Consider the following 17,684-nt stretch of genomic DNA (forward strand, 5'->3'; position numbering starts at 1 on the left):
AGGCTATGTAGACGGCCACCATGTTATTATTATTATTATTTTTTTTATTGCAGAGTTTTATATAGCGCGAACTTGACCCAAACTGATTCAGGTATCAGAGCGCTTTACATAGCACCAGTTACGTTACATGAGGGCACACATTCATTTTTGTTAGGCACGGGGAGATTTGGCGGTGTTACCAAGACTCGAACCCAGATCGCCAGGTCCGAGGTCGAGCGCCTTAGCCGTTAGGGCAACTCCTCTATACATTTAAAAGGTAAAAGAACCGTGCAAGCAAAGTAGTCCCTTGTGGGCGTGTCTGCGTTGTGCTTTGGGCGTGGGCTAGGGGTGTGACTAACGCTGGGGGCGTGTGGTACGGCCATCACATCGTGGGCTGTGGGCGTGTGCTGGGGGCGTGACAAACGCTGGGGTCGTGACAAACGCTGGGGGCGTGTGTCCGCCCTTCATGCCATGTGAGTCGTACATACAAGTGCCAATTATGTTGCTGCGCAGCATCAAGGGGCACGCTGGGGGGGGGGGGTGACACACTGGGGGCGTGAGAATCGCTGGGGGCGTGTGTCCGGCTTTCATGCCATGTGAACGCAATTGCGCCGCATCAAGGGGCACGCTGGGGGCGTGTGCTACGTTCCACCCTTCATGCCATGTGGGTGGTACATTAATCAGAAGATCGTCGAGTGTGGCCGTGTGCTGGGGGCGTGACAAACGCGTTCACCTGGAGGCCTGGTAAGTAACGTTACTGCAGCCTCTCCTGCGCGCTGTTACTGAACTCTCTCATTCAACGATATTACACACGCCTGCTACCATCAACCAGGGCTCTAGCCGGGTTCAGGCGGCGGATCAGTACACTAATTACACACGCCTGATAACATCAGCCAGGGCTCCAGCTGGGCCTCAAGCGGGGGAACACGCGCCTGCTAACATCAAACAGGCCTGCATCTGGGCCTCAAGCGGGGGAACGCTCAAATGAGCGTGTCTGCGGGGACAATTACTGCAGCCTCTCCTACTCGCTGTCACTCAACTCTCTTATTAAACGGATTTACCCGCGGCTGATAACTCTCTCATTCAACGACCGTGCATTTATCGGCTCACCGGCTCCTGGCTGATAGAGTCTCTGCTTTTGTTTTGCCGTGAGGGGAACGGCCGACGGAACCTCCCAGACTACATTGCCCAGAGTGCCTTGCTGTGGACGCCAGTCATCGCGTCAGTAGAGGGCGCCGGAGGCCCTCATAGGACGCCCGGCCCTCCCGCAGCGCGGGACGCGCACGGGCCAAGGGCGGGACCCGTCCGCGCCCGTCGTAGCCAGGAGGGGGCGGGGCCACCCCCTTTTCATCATCATCCCGGTGCTCCGAATGGAACTTGGTTAGTGCTATTTGACTTATATTTGGTGACCTTTCAAAGCCTGGACACACATTTATACTTTCCTATTGGATAGAGCTTTTCTATTTTTGGGGAATTTATTGTTGTACCAGCTATTCGTGTTTTATCGATTTTATCCCTTAAGGAAAAATCTTGATACTATTTTTGCGTTCCAATCATGGGGAGGCGTAAGATACCGGCAAATCAGGACGGGGCTTTAAGCAATGCAAAAGCAACTGTAACTACCATGGATGCTTTTCTAGCTAGAGCTGCCACATTGATAGATAGAGAGATTGACATGGTAAACAAACGCCTATCTAGATCACCTACTAGTGGCCCTTTACCTCTTCTTGATGTGGCTAACATCCAGTTAAACAATTGTCCTGATGAGGCTGGAGGTACTGTACATACACAGGAGGGGGGTAGTGATACTCAAGATGTGGTTGTACTTTCCCCTGTTGTGGGGTCACAGCAGAATGTCTCAGCTATGGCCCTGTCTCCCATTGTAATTGTGGCTAACAGGCAGGAGGCTGCCACTTTAGTGTCAAGTGGAAAGGATGAAAGCACAAAGGATGGGAAGAGAAGGGCGGCCCCTGTTACACATAGAGAGGTTACCAGCGACCATAATTTAACACATCAATTGGGGGGGGTGTGGGGGGGGAGTACACTTATCAAGTGGGTGTATAAAGAGAAAAGGTAAAACAATAGGCAGTAAAGCCCAAAAAAAGTAACTCCAATGTATCAATAGACACTGGTGTATTACTGACATCAGCTCCAGCAGTGATGGAACTCCTGTTGATAGAAGTGTTTAAATCTGTACTATGCAGTATTTTGGAAGATAAACTCCGCCCAATTATGACTAAACTACATAACATTGAACAAAGCTTAGCAGTACAGCACGAGATTATACAATCTATTCAAAATCGAAGTAGTCCTGTGCCAGCACCCCCCTGTTTTACACAAGGAGCCCGTGAAAATACATATAGATGGGACGTCCAAAATCCCTCGAATTAACTGTGTACCTACTGTTACAGATGTGGGCCTTGGCTGCCCAGGAGGGCAGAATGATAAGGTTTTTGTTGATCTGACTACAGATGGAGCTCAGGCAGCAAAGCAACAAGGTGTAGCTCTTAGTGTAGGGGGAAAGAATGGGGGTGTGATACAGGGGTACACCAATGATGTACAGCAGAAATTACCTGTAATCGACCCGCCGCCACGGTCAACACCGTTGGTCGTTCTCTTGGGGAAAGTGCCATCTCTCCCAACGGGTACAAAGGAACATTTTATTCAGCTTAAAAATAAGGTCACTCATTGGCTGTCCTGCAATATTGATGCTGGGCCTGCGATTGTACGCAATGTTATTATGGTCTGTCGAGTTGCTTGGCTTGGAAATTCTAGGAAAACAAGGGAGGGGGACTGCTTTGTTGTGAATTTTAATAACCCGTTGTCTGTCGAGAGAATTTTCTGGGAGGTAAATGTTAACCCAGTAAAAAGGGATCGAGGTATTGAGATATTACCATTGGGATATTTCTACAAAGCGTTGAACCCAAGTCAGACTAATTTTAATTCAGCTCGACATATCTGGCCTTAAGAGTCGGTGAATACTCTCAGGATTGGCTTATTTAATCATTGGGCAAACAGGCATAATTTAATGAGGGTTGGTTGTCTCTCTCCTATTGTGCAGGGGCCAAATAGATTCGCAGTTCTATCAGGGTTGAATGACTGCGACTGGCTGAGTTACAGCCCGGGGCTTCCAGATACATTGGCCCAGATACCTGCGTCGGTCGATATTAGTTCTCCCGTTGCGGGTTGTCTGGACAATGTATTCCTAGAGATACCACGAGAGTTATCAGAGGCTGTAATTAGTGTAGAGCCCAAAACCCAGGAGCCGAGAGTAATATTAATGCCCGAGGTGTTGTAGGACCTACCTACTTTATTCATGGGGGATAGATCCAAGTTAGAAGACTATAATGTCTTATCTTGGAATATTGCTGGGCTGACGGAGAAAATGGCAGATCCACTATGGTTGCAGTTCATCAGACATTTCTCTGTGATTTGCCTTCAGGAGACCTGGCTGGTGAACTGCAACCTGTTTTTGTCCCGGCATCTCCAGCAAATAGCGGGAGAGCCATGGGTGGTCTAGTTATTTTTACATCCCTGTCCCTGAAATGTAGGATTGAGGACATCTCCTCTACCCATAGTGATTTCCAATTCAAGTCTGTCTGATTAATTTTTACAACGCAGTATATAGACAGGGGACTTGTAAAATAATTCAGCTGAACAACTTTGTAAAGAAGTATTGTGCTCCCTTTAGAAATAACCTCATGATAGCAGGCGATTTTAATGTTCACCTTTGCGGGGACCCAGAATCAACTAGTATGAGTGATATGGATTCTGGAGCATTGTTAATAACCTCTCTTTGAAAGGGAAAGAGCTGAGGATTTGAGTACTAATATAACAGAAGAGGAATGGGTGTCCCAATTCAGTAGTATTTTTAAAAGTGCCTCAACTTTACCCCGGTTGCAGCAAAGAACCCAGGAAAACGACGCGGTTATTTTTACTCAAAGAGAAGTAGAGGAAGGTATTGTTAGCCTCACATGCAACAAGGCACCAGGCCCGGATGGTATCCCACCGGACCTTTTTTAAATCTAATCCCTCTCTTTGGGCATCGATCCTGGTGATAGTGATTAATGCCGCAGCGAAGGAAGGTTGCCCAGAGTCGTGGGGAATCTCCACAATCGTACCAGTTTTTAAAAAGGGAGATCGTAACAGTACCATGAATTACAGACCAATTTCCTTCATTAAATACGTTGAGACTTCCCTGAGCTAGTCCAAGGATCGACGCCCGGCAATGCCATAGCTGTGTGCACAACTAAAGTTTGTCCATGACTTGCTCATTTCATATCCAACACCCGTGCAAAAATCTCCCTTATTCATCATGTCTAATAGTCACATGTATCCTGCCCATCATTGCATCTATGATATGCACACAATACATTGAAAATCATCCCATGTCATCTCTCCAGGGAGCAATACTTATAAAGACCCATTAGTGGCTTATCTGTATAGGATTTCATTTTTTCATAGGTGAAAAAGAGTAAATAACATATCCCTGAAAATGTATTTTTTCTGATAACCACTCTACCACCAGATTACACACTTTTGTAATCCTCTAAGGGGCCGTTCTGGAAAAAGTTTTCATATCTTCTGCACAACACCAGGTGGTGCCACCGGCCTCTATTCTGACTTCATTCACCCCAAACATGATGACAATGAGCAAAATATAAACACAAACCCTGCATGTTGACATTAGGTTTTTCCAAATCCTCAGATGAGGAGATAATTCAAAGTGACCCAGGTAGTGAGCAATCTAACTTGGGATATTATTGGTTCCTGAAAATTCACTGCACAGATCAGGTAAGCAGGCAGGTACACTATTCACCAGACACAGCCTTACCAAAGGCAAGTAACATATTAATCTGATGGATACATTTACCTACAGAGTCTACAACTGATGACTCCGTACCAAAGTAGTTCGACCCAATGGGGCAGAATCTGAGGAATTGACTTACACTAGTCCAGCAGGACCAGCCAGGTGGGGAAAATGGCCCTTGTGCAGAACTGAGAATCAATACAGTAATGCCGGGTGAAAGTATGGACAGAAGCTCACGTTAGTCTGAGCTTTAGTTCTGGAGGAATGAGTCATGAGGCCTTTCAGAGAATCCTTTTTTGTAAGGGCATAACAGAGTTCAATGCTGAGAAAATTTATAAAGGGCAAAGTCTGCGCCTGAAGCACTTTTTTTTCTTCTTCGCACTGGTGAATCAATGAACAAATGATCATAAATGTGTACTCTTTAGTTTGACCAATATAAAAGCTAATGACAAAACAGAGTCTAAATGATGCAGCCATTACTCCTCATTTGGTGGATAGGGAGGGGAAAAGAAATGTAATAGTGATATAACTTTGAGGAGAAATGTGACGCAAGAACCAACATGTTGGCGGAGAAGGTTGTATATGGAGGATGGACTGACAAAGCGCAGGGGTGATTTTAAGTAGTAACACTATTTTTAGTTTCGGAAGCCAAAGGCGATCAAAAAACATATAGATCAACAAGGTCAATACAATATGGCTGCACTGCGGCATAATGAAAGGAGCATGAGGATACCTATCCACCACATCAAAAGATGCGATTTGAATAAAGAGGACTGAAATGGTAAATGTAGAAAGGCTGACAGAGTCAACTTATAACCTCTAACTGTGCCAAGACAAAACCTTGCTGGACTAAGGATAAGCCAAAAATCAGACATCTTTGCCTGTAAAGGCTCAATAGGTTTCTTTGCACACCAGAAATTATGCGTTCAGCCCATTCTTCACCGGAGGCTTTTTCATTTGGTGATGAATAGATCATGACTTGAGCCTCTTCTTCTACATTGGGTACAGCCAGTAAGGTTGCAGCCATGATCATTAAACGTGTAATTGTATTTTGTATTTCTCAAATGGTCTAACATAATCCCTGAACAGCCAAAGAAAGTTTGTCCTTAATGCCGAGAGTCCAAATACTAAATGTATGTGGGTTTTCTTATGGATGCAGCCTGCACAATCAAATATGCATTTGCAGAGATCATTAAAATGTGGGAGCATCTGGTGCATCGGTAATTTGATAACAGCAATCATACACTGGACTGTAGGGAAAGTAGTATAACTATATGCTTATAAAAGCTAAGATGTTCAATTGCAAGCCAGATCTTCCTCGTCCTGATAGGCAAGTTAAGACACACCCATTGAACAAAACATTTATCAGATTTTCAGAGTATTTTTCCCCAGAACGTGGTAATTCCATCCAGTCTTCCTTATGCAGGAACATACCAATGCCAAAGCTTGATCCACATTGCTGCTGTATAAACGCCCACAAAGTAAGCACTTTCTTCAGTAGGGGTCTCAATGGGGAATCCAAATTAGTTTCAGGAAAGGAATCAAAACAACTTGCACCAGGAGGTCTTGATAAAGCCCATCATTAGCAAATTGTGGGGGCAAGTTATCAGCCCCATCCACATAATTTCCATCGGTTTTGTGAATCTATTGTAGAGTCTGAGTTGAATAAGGACTGTATGTGCCTTGTGGCTGAGGGAAAGGCACACTGGGGATCCCCAAGCACTTTTTGAGCCTAGTTAATTTCTTATTTAGGCATTGGGCTGAATCTAGTCATACTTGGCTCCACATCCAAGATCACCATCTGGGACGAATCTGGAACTGGCATGTCATAAGCTGGGACCATTGCCAGCACTGTGGGTATCGATGTAGCCCAAAGCAAGGGAGTGCAAGTAGCAGTGAAAGGCCGAATAGGTTCAGCCAGCAACAGAGAAATGTCCACCAGTGGGAGCTCGACTGGTGGCCCTAGTGGATCCATGGGCCTGAACGCCTGCACTATTGCGTCCTTGAAGGACTTAACCTGATATGCCTTTGAATTACCCAAGGATGGAGACCCTGGACTGGGTTTGGGACTTGGAACGAGAAGGGTTGCGTCCTGAGAGACTGGGCCTGTAACTTGGAGTGCGATCGGCCTCACTTCATATGCTGTGGAGCATGCAGTTTTGCCCCACCCTACCACTCATGATAGCTTTAAGGATTACTTATTGCATGGATGCTTGGATCCAAGATACCAAAGAGAGGTGTTGTGTGTCTGTGAACGACATCCGCTTTCTGAATCTATGGCGCAGCTTTAAGCCGGTAGGTAGTTTTTGGGGGAGACATAGCACATGTTGACATTAGGTTTTTCCAAATCCTCAGATGAGGAGATAATTCAAAGTGACCCAGGTAGTGAGCAATCTAACTTGGGATATTATTGGTTCCTGAAAATTCACTGCACAGATCAGGTAAGGTAAAAACACCAACAAAACAGAGCTCCAGATCCACATCAAATGATGCAAATAAATAGGAACCCACAGCAACGTGCGGGGTGCCACCTATATATACGACTATGCACCATCACTCAATCACTTCCAGAGGTGGAACAAAGCCACAGTAGAGTACGAGCAACTGCTGGAAGAGCATCCGGATATGCTTAGCACCAGGGGAATTCATAAGGTGATGAATCTGCAGTTAGAAGTACACATCAGAAATGCGTTTCTATAACATACTAGGTGCCAATAACACACGGAACAGCTCACACAGCAATATGTGACAACAGTTTGCACAATTTCAATCTCAAGTGGGACAACAAGCAATGAAGAACTCTATCTGTCAAACTGCAGACTAACTGATTAGCTAAAAACAAATGCTACCAAAGTGTGGTGCCCTTCACACCCCTCTCATATTCACCATACCGTAGTAAACCATAGCAAAGACTATTAGTATACTGGCTCTGCTTACATACCAAATCATCATCTGAGCCGAGACAACGATTAAATAGGTGTGTATCCAGCACGCGTAACCCACACAGCATTCATAATATGGAATCAATCACAGAAATAAATGTGAATGCACTTTTTCTTTCCATACCAAACTCTCAGAATTGCAGTTTACACGCAATTTAAATAAAATGATGCTCTGCAACACAGCACGACATCAACTCAGTCAGTGGAAATTGTTAATGCCTGGCTTCTGTATTGTGGAACCAGATATGAAAGAATCACAGCACAGAAAACACGGTTTTAAAAAAAAAGGTTACACCGATATTTCAGGAAGGAAACCACATCAAATAACAAACCAAAGACCACTCATTAACTGCAATACGAAATTATATTCACGTACCACTTAAAATGAATGAGCTTAAGCCATGCAGATGACAGTCTTATATTCTCAGAGTTTTGTAGCAGGTTACAACACAGCAGTGCAACATCTGAGCATGGAGTTACAGGCACTAGCAAACACACACTGTAAAGCATAACTGCACAAGAGAAAATTACTCACATGACCGACATGAGAAAAAGGTTTAAAGACTCGGTAAGTGGCAATATACAAATACAGGCCATGGTTCTATGTCGCTGTGACTCAAAATAAGGGAATGTGCATGTTAAAACCTAGCATTGTCTGACAGCACAATATGATGAAGCAACGCAAAAATGGCTTGGCAATTCTAAAGGCAGTAGGCTCTGTTTCTGCATCAATCCCAGACCGACTACGGGCTCACCTTATGAATGCAGACAGATGTTTCGCTACTTGTTCGGATTGTGTAATAGAAAGCTGTTGAACTGAAAAAGATAAATAGTATCCAACAACGGAAACCCGTTATTTCTCATATGCACCTGAATATCTGCCTTCTTGAATATATCATTCCATCTTACCTTGTTGGCCAATGATATTTAGATTAATCACCAAGCCAACAGTTACCAGGACTAAAGCTGAAGTGGGGGAGCTACAGTACAACTAACTCGGTATAAATTCTTTATATTGTGCTATGCTCATTTTGACAAAACTACCTCTTGCTTTCCCTTTTCTCCCATATTATTGAGGCTACTACGTTCTACTGTTTTAGCAGCAAGCGGATACGTATAGACATTAGGCAAAGCTGGCCTGTGTGACCTTCCCTTTTCTACCGAGGTTTATTATTCAATAAAAATATATCATAACAAAAATTATCTTTTTACCCAAGACTCAGAGGTGATACTCCAGTACTAGGATCGACACACACATTGCCCAGTACTGCTCTACCTCAGCCAGTGAACCTCAATCCTTACCATACCACCAACCTATGTCAGCAACTTAACCCTCATGTTTACCCACTAATGGACTCACAGGTCACAGCCAATGAGGTTCCATTCTGCCTTAGAATATCTACTTGTACTTTTGTAGTACGATCCTGACATTAAGACAGCAATACTCCATTTTATGATAGCAGCAAGACAGAATTTATTTAGTTTGCTGGCATACATATGTAGATTGCTTATTATTGGTCACAGGAACAATGCAGGTAACACTGGAGGCACTACAAGTGAGGTTTTACACCCTGTTTGACTGTTCACCATCTGCCATTGATTATGTATCAGTTATGATGTGATGTTAACCTTCACAGAGCTCTAATTGAGGCAGGAAAATTGCCTATCGATGTACCAGGATTTGGAGCGTAGTCAGTGTGAATATCTTGCATCTAATATATCTTTTATGAAATCTGGAGATATCTAAGTAATGCCTGGCCTCCTTTACCACAGGAATGAATGAATGCCGAACAAATCACTGATGTGCTCTCCTGAAGACTGCATTTCTCTGGTGCCCAATTTTGGGCCAACATTAGGATTCCCACATAAACAAATTTGTGTTCTAAACTTTGTTATTTAGTTTGTACATAATGCATAAATAAACTGGTCATCTATGGGCCTCGTGTAAACCATTTTGACATAGTTAGGATTGCCCTGCCATTTGGTTATAGTTCTTGATATTTAGTGCTAGGCAATTGATGATAAACAAACAGAAATGTGTATGGCAGTGAATGCAGTAGTTCTATTGTGTTTTCTGATGCAGCAATATGCAATGGTAGAATGTTTTACAAAGTTGAGGAAAGAGATCAAGTAGATTTAATTAAATGTATGCCTTTTATGTCCATACTAGGAGAATTGTCAAAACAAATTAGATCAGCACACACTGACAATTAGTTTCTTCTCTTTCTGAAATCTTATTATTTGGGGTAGGAAATTTGACATTTTGAAGCAAAATTAGCAAAGATCAGTTATTAGGTTTTATTCCCTCAAAAAGAATGCAAAATATTTTGCCTTAGTTCCGATTGTAACAATGCAATCTAAGCACTTAATTGCTTTGTAAACCCAGAAATATATCCTGAGTACATTTGACATATTCTTACATTTCGAGCAACAAACCTTGGATCCCTCATAGAGGAACGAGTCCCATATTTTAATGAAGACGTCGCTGACAACACTGTCTGCGAAGACGACCAGAAACCAGTTGAAAGTGATGAGTGAGAAGTCAACTTTGTAAAGCTCCAGGTGAGCATGAAGCCGGGGAAGTTTCTCATTCATGAGATCCTTGAATACGCGCTGGTCAACCTAAGGGATGAGAGGAACAAATTTGTATATGAATAATGCATTCACATCTTACCTTATGCTAAATGCAGTTTGTCCACACAAACGGTGAAGAATATTAAATCAAAGGGAAACAGCAGCAATGGGCAGGTTAACTGAAGAATATCCAGACATTTTAAAGGTGAGAGCTATATGGGCATCACCAGAGTTGGTATTTCTATGAAATCCATTTTATACATGGGTAAGTGAAGCACCAGTGTAAACATGTGTTGCAGTGTAGTGTGAAGAAGCAGAAAATCGAAAATTTCGAAAATAAACTAGTCATCATCATCTTCATCTTTATTTCGCATTAATTAAAATGCATAAAAGTAAATCAAGTCATAAAAAACATTCCATTTCCTTTACAAAATTGGATTACAATAATTCAAATACTCCTATCCACAGAAATGTGGGCAAAAATAGTAAAATCTGAGAGTGACCTATTGTTATAGTCCAAACAGTACATCATACAGAATTTTGTACATAAAACATTTCACTTAATCTGTTATTCCAAAGCATCCTACAGTCAAAATTATTTTTAAATCTATTATGACCAGTCATTAAAATCCTATACACTCCAAAATTTACCTTTTTTCAATGTTATCAAAATTGAAGGTGCTAAAAAGACCAGCTTATCCTTCATAAATTCGGCTGACAGTAAATACAAGCCATTTGCAAACTTTCCCCATGTGTCATATCCATAATTGTAGCTGGTAGTGTGTTGAATGTTTAACCAAAGCATAATGGTGAAAAGGCTGGGATTTGCAATCACTGCTAGAGTGCTGAATTTTTAATAAAAGATAAATGATTAAGAGGCTGGGATTAGCAATCACCATTAGAGTGCTGATTGTTTGAATAAAAGATAATGATTAAGAGGCTGAGATTTACAATTATCAGCTTATTATATTACAATATGTATACATTACAAGAATTATTTTGCAGCGAAGCGGGAAGCTGCTCGATTTTTTACGGCTACCCATAGAAATGAAGCAATCACAAGGAATACATATGGGGTTTCCAGTTGTTGAATAACTGATAAGGCTACAGATAGTGTTGCAAATAAAACTCCCGAAATAATGGGACAATAAACTTCTTCCTTCTTCCTCTCATAAACGTATGAGGGAAAAAAAACATGCAGGGTCGACTAGTTAAACTTTCCATCACAGAGACATGAGGGTAGATGGTTTATTGAATATAGATGTGCAGGATAACCCAGCAATAGCGGGATCTTAACAGAATGAATCGGTGTGGAGGGTTCTCAACAAAAGAGATAAGAAAGAGGTCCATACGACACAGGAGGTAAACCCTGGTATGCAATTATTGTGCCTTTTCCTATGTTCCTTTCCCATCTGTATTTTGTTAGCCATGAAGATTTATTTAAGCTTTGATTTAGGAAAGCTTTCACAAAGAGTTGGGGTGTCATAAAGTTCACCTAAGCACAGGGAAATAAAAGACAGTCTAGCATAAGACAACCAAGAAAATCTAAGGGCATGATCTAATTTCATGATGTCTTTTAACACAAGTTGGTTTAACCGCACTGTATTCCTTTTCCATATTGAAAGCCACAATAATAGTGGGGCCAGTTTGAAGGTGTCACTAATATAGGGTAACCCTAATTCCTTATGGCAGACAAAGTTTGGAGCATGCACTTGGCACGCATAATAACCTCTTAGCAAACATATCCTCCACACGTTGCAATGCCTCGACCTCCACTATGCACCAGATGAACAAGTTACTTACCTTCGGTAACGATATATCTGTAAGAAACAGTAGTTAGTATTAGATTCCTTACCTTAGAATATCCCCAGGCGTCAGTCTGGATCCAGAAACTTTTGCGTAGCAGTACCCCTGCGCGTCGGTAGGCGTCGTCTGCAGGCGTCCCCTGCGGCTCCGCGTCGTCGGCGTCGTGCGCCGTGATGATGTCGCTGGAGTATATAGACGCCGCCTCCGCGCGCTGACGTCAGTTCTTTGCACACAGCTTTTCCGCGCCAGAACACGCAGAGCCATGTGAGAACCAACACTGGTGCCATTTGAAACTAGGGCCCTGAAAGGGATGTCCTTAACCCTAGGTATCAGTTCGCAGAACGGGGAGGACGGGTGGGGCGGTAAGGAATCTAATACTAACTACTGTTTCTTACAGATATATCGTTACCGAAGGTAAGTAACTTGTTCATCTGAAAGAAACAGGTTAGTATTAGATTCCTTACCTTAGAATAGATACCCCAGCAATACCAACCCCGGTGGTGGGTCTGCGAACCAATACAATCCTACACCAGAAAATCCTGGAGGACCGAACGGCCAAAGAAGCCGTCCCTCCGGACTTGACTGTCCAGGCAGTAATGCCTCGCAAAGGTGTGCAGCGAGGCCCACGTAGCCGCCTGGCAAATGTCCTGCAAGGGGACTCCCCGGCCCAATGCAGTAGTAGCCGCCGTGGCCCGAGTGGAATGGGCCCTCAGCCCAACAGGGGGCTCCTTCCCAGCCAAAGAGTAGCATGCTTTGATGCACAGGACGACCCACCGAGAGATGGTTCGTTTCTGTACCGCCCTTCCCTTCTTCTCACCCACGTAGCCAACAAATAGTTGGTCATCCACCCGGAACTGGCGTGTGCGATCCACATAAAATGAAAGCGCACGTTTTGGGTCCAGACGATGGAGCCGCTCTTCATCTTTTGAAGGATGCGGAGGCGGGAAGAAGGAGGGTAAGGTGATGGACTGCCCGATGTGAAAAGCAGAAACTACTTTGGGCAGGAAAGAAGGCCTAGTCCTAAGAACCACCTTGTCAGGATGGACGGACAAGAAAGGAGGTTTGACAGAAAGAGCCTGGAGCTCACTCACTCTCCTGGCAGAGGTGATGGCAACCAGGAAAGCCGTCTTTAAAGTGAGAAGACGGAGAGGACAGGAATGAAGCGGCTCAAAGGGAGCACACATCAAGAATGTCAGAACCAGGTTCAAGTCCCACTGAGGCATCACGAACGGAACAGGTGGATACATGTGCGTGATGCCTTTCAAGAATCTCAGCACAATAGGGGACTTGAATAAAGATGGCTGATCAGGTAGCCTTAAGAAGGCGGAAAGGGCAGAAAGGTAGCCCTTGATAGTGCCCAGAGCAGAGCCCTGCTGGGCAAGAGAAAGAAGGAAGAGGAGAACCTCGGAAAGAGGGGCAGAAAGGGGATCCACAGCCTTTGCTGTGCACCATGCCACAAATCTGTTCCACCGGCAGGCGTATACCGACTTTGTGGAGGGACGCCTGGCTGCCAGAATCACATCACAGACTTCAGGAGGCAAGTCGAATGGCCTCAACTGTCGCCGCTCAATCTCCACGCATGGAGGTGGAGGCTGGACAGGTTCGGGTGGAGGACCGTCCCCTGCTGCTGCGACAGAAGGTCCTCCTGAAGGGGCAGGCGGATCGAGGGACCGACTGACATGCTGAGTAGCTCGGGATACCAGTATCTTCGAGCCCAGTCCGGAGCCACAAGGATAACTTGGACCCGGTCGCGCCTGATCTTCTTCAGCACTCTGGGCAGAAGTGGTATAGGCGGAAAGGCGTACAACAGACCGCAACTCCACTCGCGCCGAAAGGCGTCGCCGAGCGAGTGCCGTCTTGGAAACTCCAACGCGCAGAACTGATGACATTGCGCGTTCTCTTCTGTGGCGAATAGATCTAACCAAGGCTCTCCCCATTGCTGAAAGAGGCCGTTCGCCACGTCCGAGTTCAGACGCCATTCGTGATCCACCGAGCACCGACGGCTGAGTTTGTCCGCCCTGGCGTTCAGAGAACCTGCCAGGTGTTGAACCGTCAGAGTCACGCCCTGACGTTCCAGCCATTGCCAGAGGCGCAGAGCCTCCTGGCAAAGGGTCCACGACCCCACACCGCCCTGTTTGTTGCAGTACCACATGGCGGTGGTGTTGTCCGTGAACACCTGCACTACACTCCCGTTGACAAAGGGGAGGAATGCCTTCAGTGCTAGGCGAATCGCCCGCAGCTCCAACATGTTGATATGGAGCCGGGACTCCGCCGGAGACCAGATGCCTCTGATCTCTGCCTCTCCCAAGTGGCCTCCCCAGCCCTGGAGGGACGCGTCCGTCACAACTACGTGCTCCGGTTGGGGAAGGGAGAGGGATCTGCCTCTGACCCAATCGCGGTCCGTAAGCCACCACTGCAACTGTCTCGCAGTGCCCTCCGAGATCAGGACATGGTCGGATAGGTTGCCCTGATGGTGGGCCCACTGAAACTTCAGGTCCCACTGCAGAGCCCGCATCCGCCACCTGGCGTGATGCACCAGTAGGATGCAGGAGGCCATCAGCCCCAGAAGCCGCAGCGTCAACCTGACCGAAACCCGGGATAACGGCTGAAAGATGGGAATCAGAGCCTGACCCGGACCCGCCGTTCCGGAGGATAAACCCGAAACTGCGCCGAGTCGAGAACTGCTCCGATGAAAAGGAGCTTTTGAGAGGGACACAGGTGTGATTTCGGCACATTGATGGAAAACCCCAGCTCGTGCAGGAGGTCTGCCGTCATCTGAAGGTGGTGGACGACTGTTTGGGGCGAGCCCGTCTTCAACAACCAGTCGTCGAGGTAGGGGAAGACTGAAACCCCTAACCGGCGCAGATGAGCCGCGACCACCGCCATCACTTTCGTGAACACCCGTGGGGCGCTGGTAAGGCCGAATGGGAGCACGATAAACTGAAAGTGCTCGTGGCCTACCGTGAACCGCAGGTAACGCCGGTGGGCCGGCAGGACGGGGATGTGAAAATACGCATCCTGCAAGTCCAACGCTACCATCCAGTCTTGTGGGTCTAGAGCAGCCAAGACCTGAGCCAAAGTCAACATCTTGAACTTCTCCTTCCGGAGGAAGCCGCTGACGTTCCGTAGGTCCAAGATAGGACGTAGGCCCCCTTTGTCCTTCTTGGGTACCAGAAAGTAGTGGGAGTAGCAACCACACCCTACTTCTGGCCCAGGAACGCGCTCGATGGCCCCCTTGGCCAAGAGGGCCGTAACTTCCTCCTGCAGAAGTGTCAAGTGGTCCCCCGACACACGGTGGTTCTGCGGTGGCATGGCTGGAGGAGTGGACTCGAAGGGGAGGGAGTAGCCCCTTCGGACGAGCTGCAGCACCCACCTGTCCGACGTAATCGTGCGCCAGCGGGAGTGGTGATGGCGAACCCTGCCACCCACTGGCGTCACATGGGCCCGAAAGCTCGGACTAGGAAGATTTGGAGGCTGCTGCGGGGGGAGGTGTGGACTGACCTCGCCGCTGCCCTCTACCGCCACCCCGGCGGAATCCACGGCCACCACCGCGCTGAGGAGCGTTCTGCGGCGCGTGGCTGGCAGCACGTGTGGGACCGCCCCTTCCTTGGCCACGAAAGGGGCGAAACGAACCCGTTTGCTGGCGCTGGGTCGAAAGACCCAAGGACTTGGCCGTGACCCTGGAGTCCTTGAAACGCTCAAGCGCGTTGTCCGCCTTGTCACCGAACAGGCGACTGCCATCAAAAGGCATGTCCATGAGGGCATTCTGGACATCCGGCGAGAAGTTGGCGGATCTCAGCCAAGCATGGCGACGAATCGCCACCGTCGTGGACATAGCCCGTCCCAGCGAGTCGGTCGTGTCAAGACCACACCTTATCGAATACCTCGCCGCGTCCCGGCCTTCAACCAAGGCCTGGTTGAGCTTGTCCCGCACCTCCTGCGGGCATTGCGGCAGACACTCCGCGACCGTGTCCCACAGAGAGTGGGTGTAGCGGCCCAAGAGGCATGCGGTATTGCAAGACCGCAGTCCAGCACTCAAAGACGAAAAGACCTTCTTGCCAAATTGGTCATATCGCTTCGATTCCCGATCGGGCGGAGCCGACGGGAATGCGGACTGGGAAGTGGAGGCCTGGATCACCAGACTCTCCGGGGAGGGATGGGTGGAAAGGAAGGCAGGGTCGTCCGAACACGGACGGTGACGCCTGGCAACGTTTCGGTCAACCGGTGCACCGGAAGCGGGCCTGGACCAGGTGCCCAAAAGGACATCTGTCAGGGCCTCATTAAACGGCAGCAGAGGCTCCTGTGGGCATGACTGCGGTTTAAATACTTCGGTGAGGATGTTAGGTTTCACCTTAGCGACGGGGAGCTCAAGGCTCAAGGCCTTGGCAGCCCTCATCAGGACCACCGAATAGGCAGCCCCCGCCTCCGACGCCACAGGGGAAGGCGAGACAAACCCAGGGTTGGGCGACTCGTCCAGACCACTGGCATCACCTAAGTCACCGACCCAGTCCACGTCATACTGGCAGGCTCGTGACAAAGGGTCCTCACACCCCTCCCAACCCTCTCCATAATCGTCCTCATCGCCATAGTTCGAGTCGACGATATAAACCGGCTCCTCGGAGCCAATGGGCCCCAACGGCGCCGGACTCGGCGTCGGACGATGCCGGTCCGACTCCGCGTCAGGAGTCAGAGAGGGAATGGGGGTGGCGCCGCGCGGCGCCGGAGCCCCGACGCCGGCCGGAACCGACGGCGGAGTCACCGTGCCTCGCGGAGGCGGCACCACGGGTTGCCCCAATGGAATCGGCGCCGGAGAGGCCGGTGGACCAGCCGGCGACGACCCTGAAGGGCCCAGCGGCGCCGGGGCCGGAGCCGCCGGCGGCGCCGGGGCCGGAGCACCCGGCGGCGTCGGGGCAGGTGCACCCGAACCGCTCGGGCTCCCAGACGGGACCGACGGGCCCGCAGGCGCCGTAGGCCCCGCCGGAGGAGACATCGCCCTCATAGCCATGAGGAACTCCTCAATCTCCTCGCGCGACGCGCCTTCCCCAGGGACCGACGGGTATGGGGCCGACGGCGACCCACGTGGGGCCACCTGAACCCCCAGCCGCATCACGCGGGCGTCGGGGGGAGTCGGGGGTACGATGACGACGCCCCGACTTCTTGTGTCGCTTACCTGATGAACCCGAGGAATGGTGGCGACTCCCGGAGCGCTCATGGCGGCTCCGCGATCGTTCCCTCGACCGCTCCCTCGACCTCCGACCGGACCGGGACCGCTCTCGACGCGGGGCCGACACTCGGAGCTCGAGCAGCTTGCGGGACCGCTCCCGTCTAGCTTTACTTGTCAAGGCCCGGCAGTCGACGCAGGACTCCACGTCGTGGTCCGCGCCCAGACACCGGAGGCAGAGTCGATGGTGGTCGGTGACCGACATCATGCGGTCGCACCCGTCGCAACTCTTAAACCCGGGCATCCTACCGGCACCTGAAGAAATAGTTATAGTTAACAAAAACTTGGTCAAAAGACCGGAGTACTGCTCTTCGGATCTGCGCTAACTGGCGCGGAAAAAAGAAGAACTGAC

General features: G+C 48.1%; 1 protein-coding gene across 2 annotated transcripts in view; it reads right to left on the minus strand.

Moving 5' to 3' along the window:
• TBC1D2B (TBC1 domain family member 2B) overlaps positions 1 to 17,684 on the minus strand; it is a 285,950-nt gene that overhangs the window by 27,598 nt on the left and 240,668 nt on the right. For both annotated transcript variants that reach the window (XM_078685205.1, XM_078685204.1), the window contains one exon: positions 10,168 to 10,353. In XM_078685205.1, coding sequence (XP_078541331.1) covers positions 10,168 to 10,353 — 186 coding nt within the window. The remainder of the gene's footprint in view (positions 1 to 10,167; positions 10,354 to 17,684) is intronic.

This window comes from Lissotriton helveticus, chromosome 3_2 (genome assembly GCF_964261635.1).
Source record: "Lissotriton helveticus chromosome 3_2, aLisHel1.1, whole genome shotgun sequence".
NCBI lineage: Eukaryota > Metazoa > Chordata > Amphibia > Caudata > Salamandridae > Lissotriton > Lissotriton helveticus.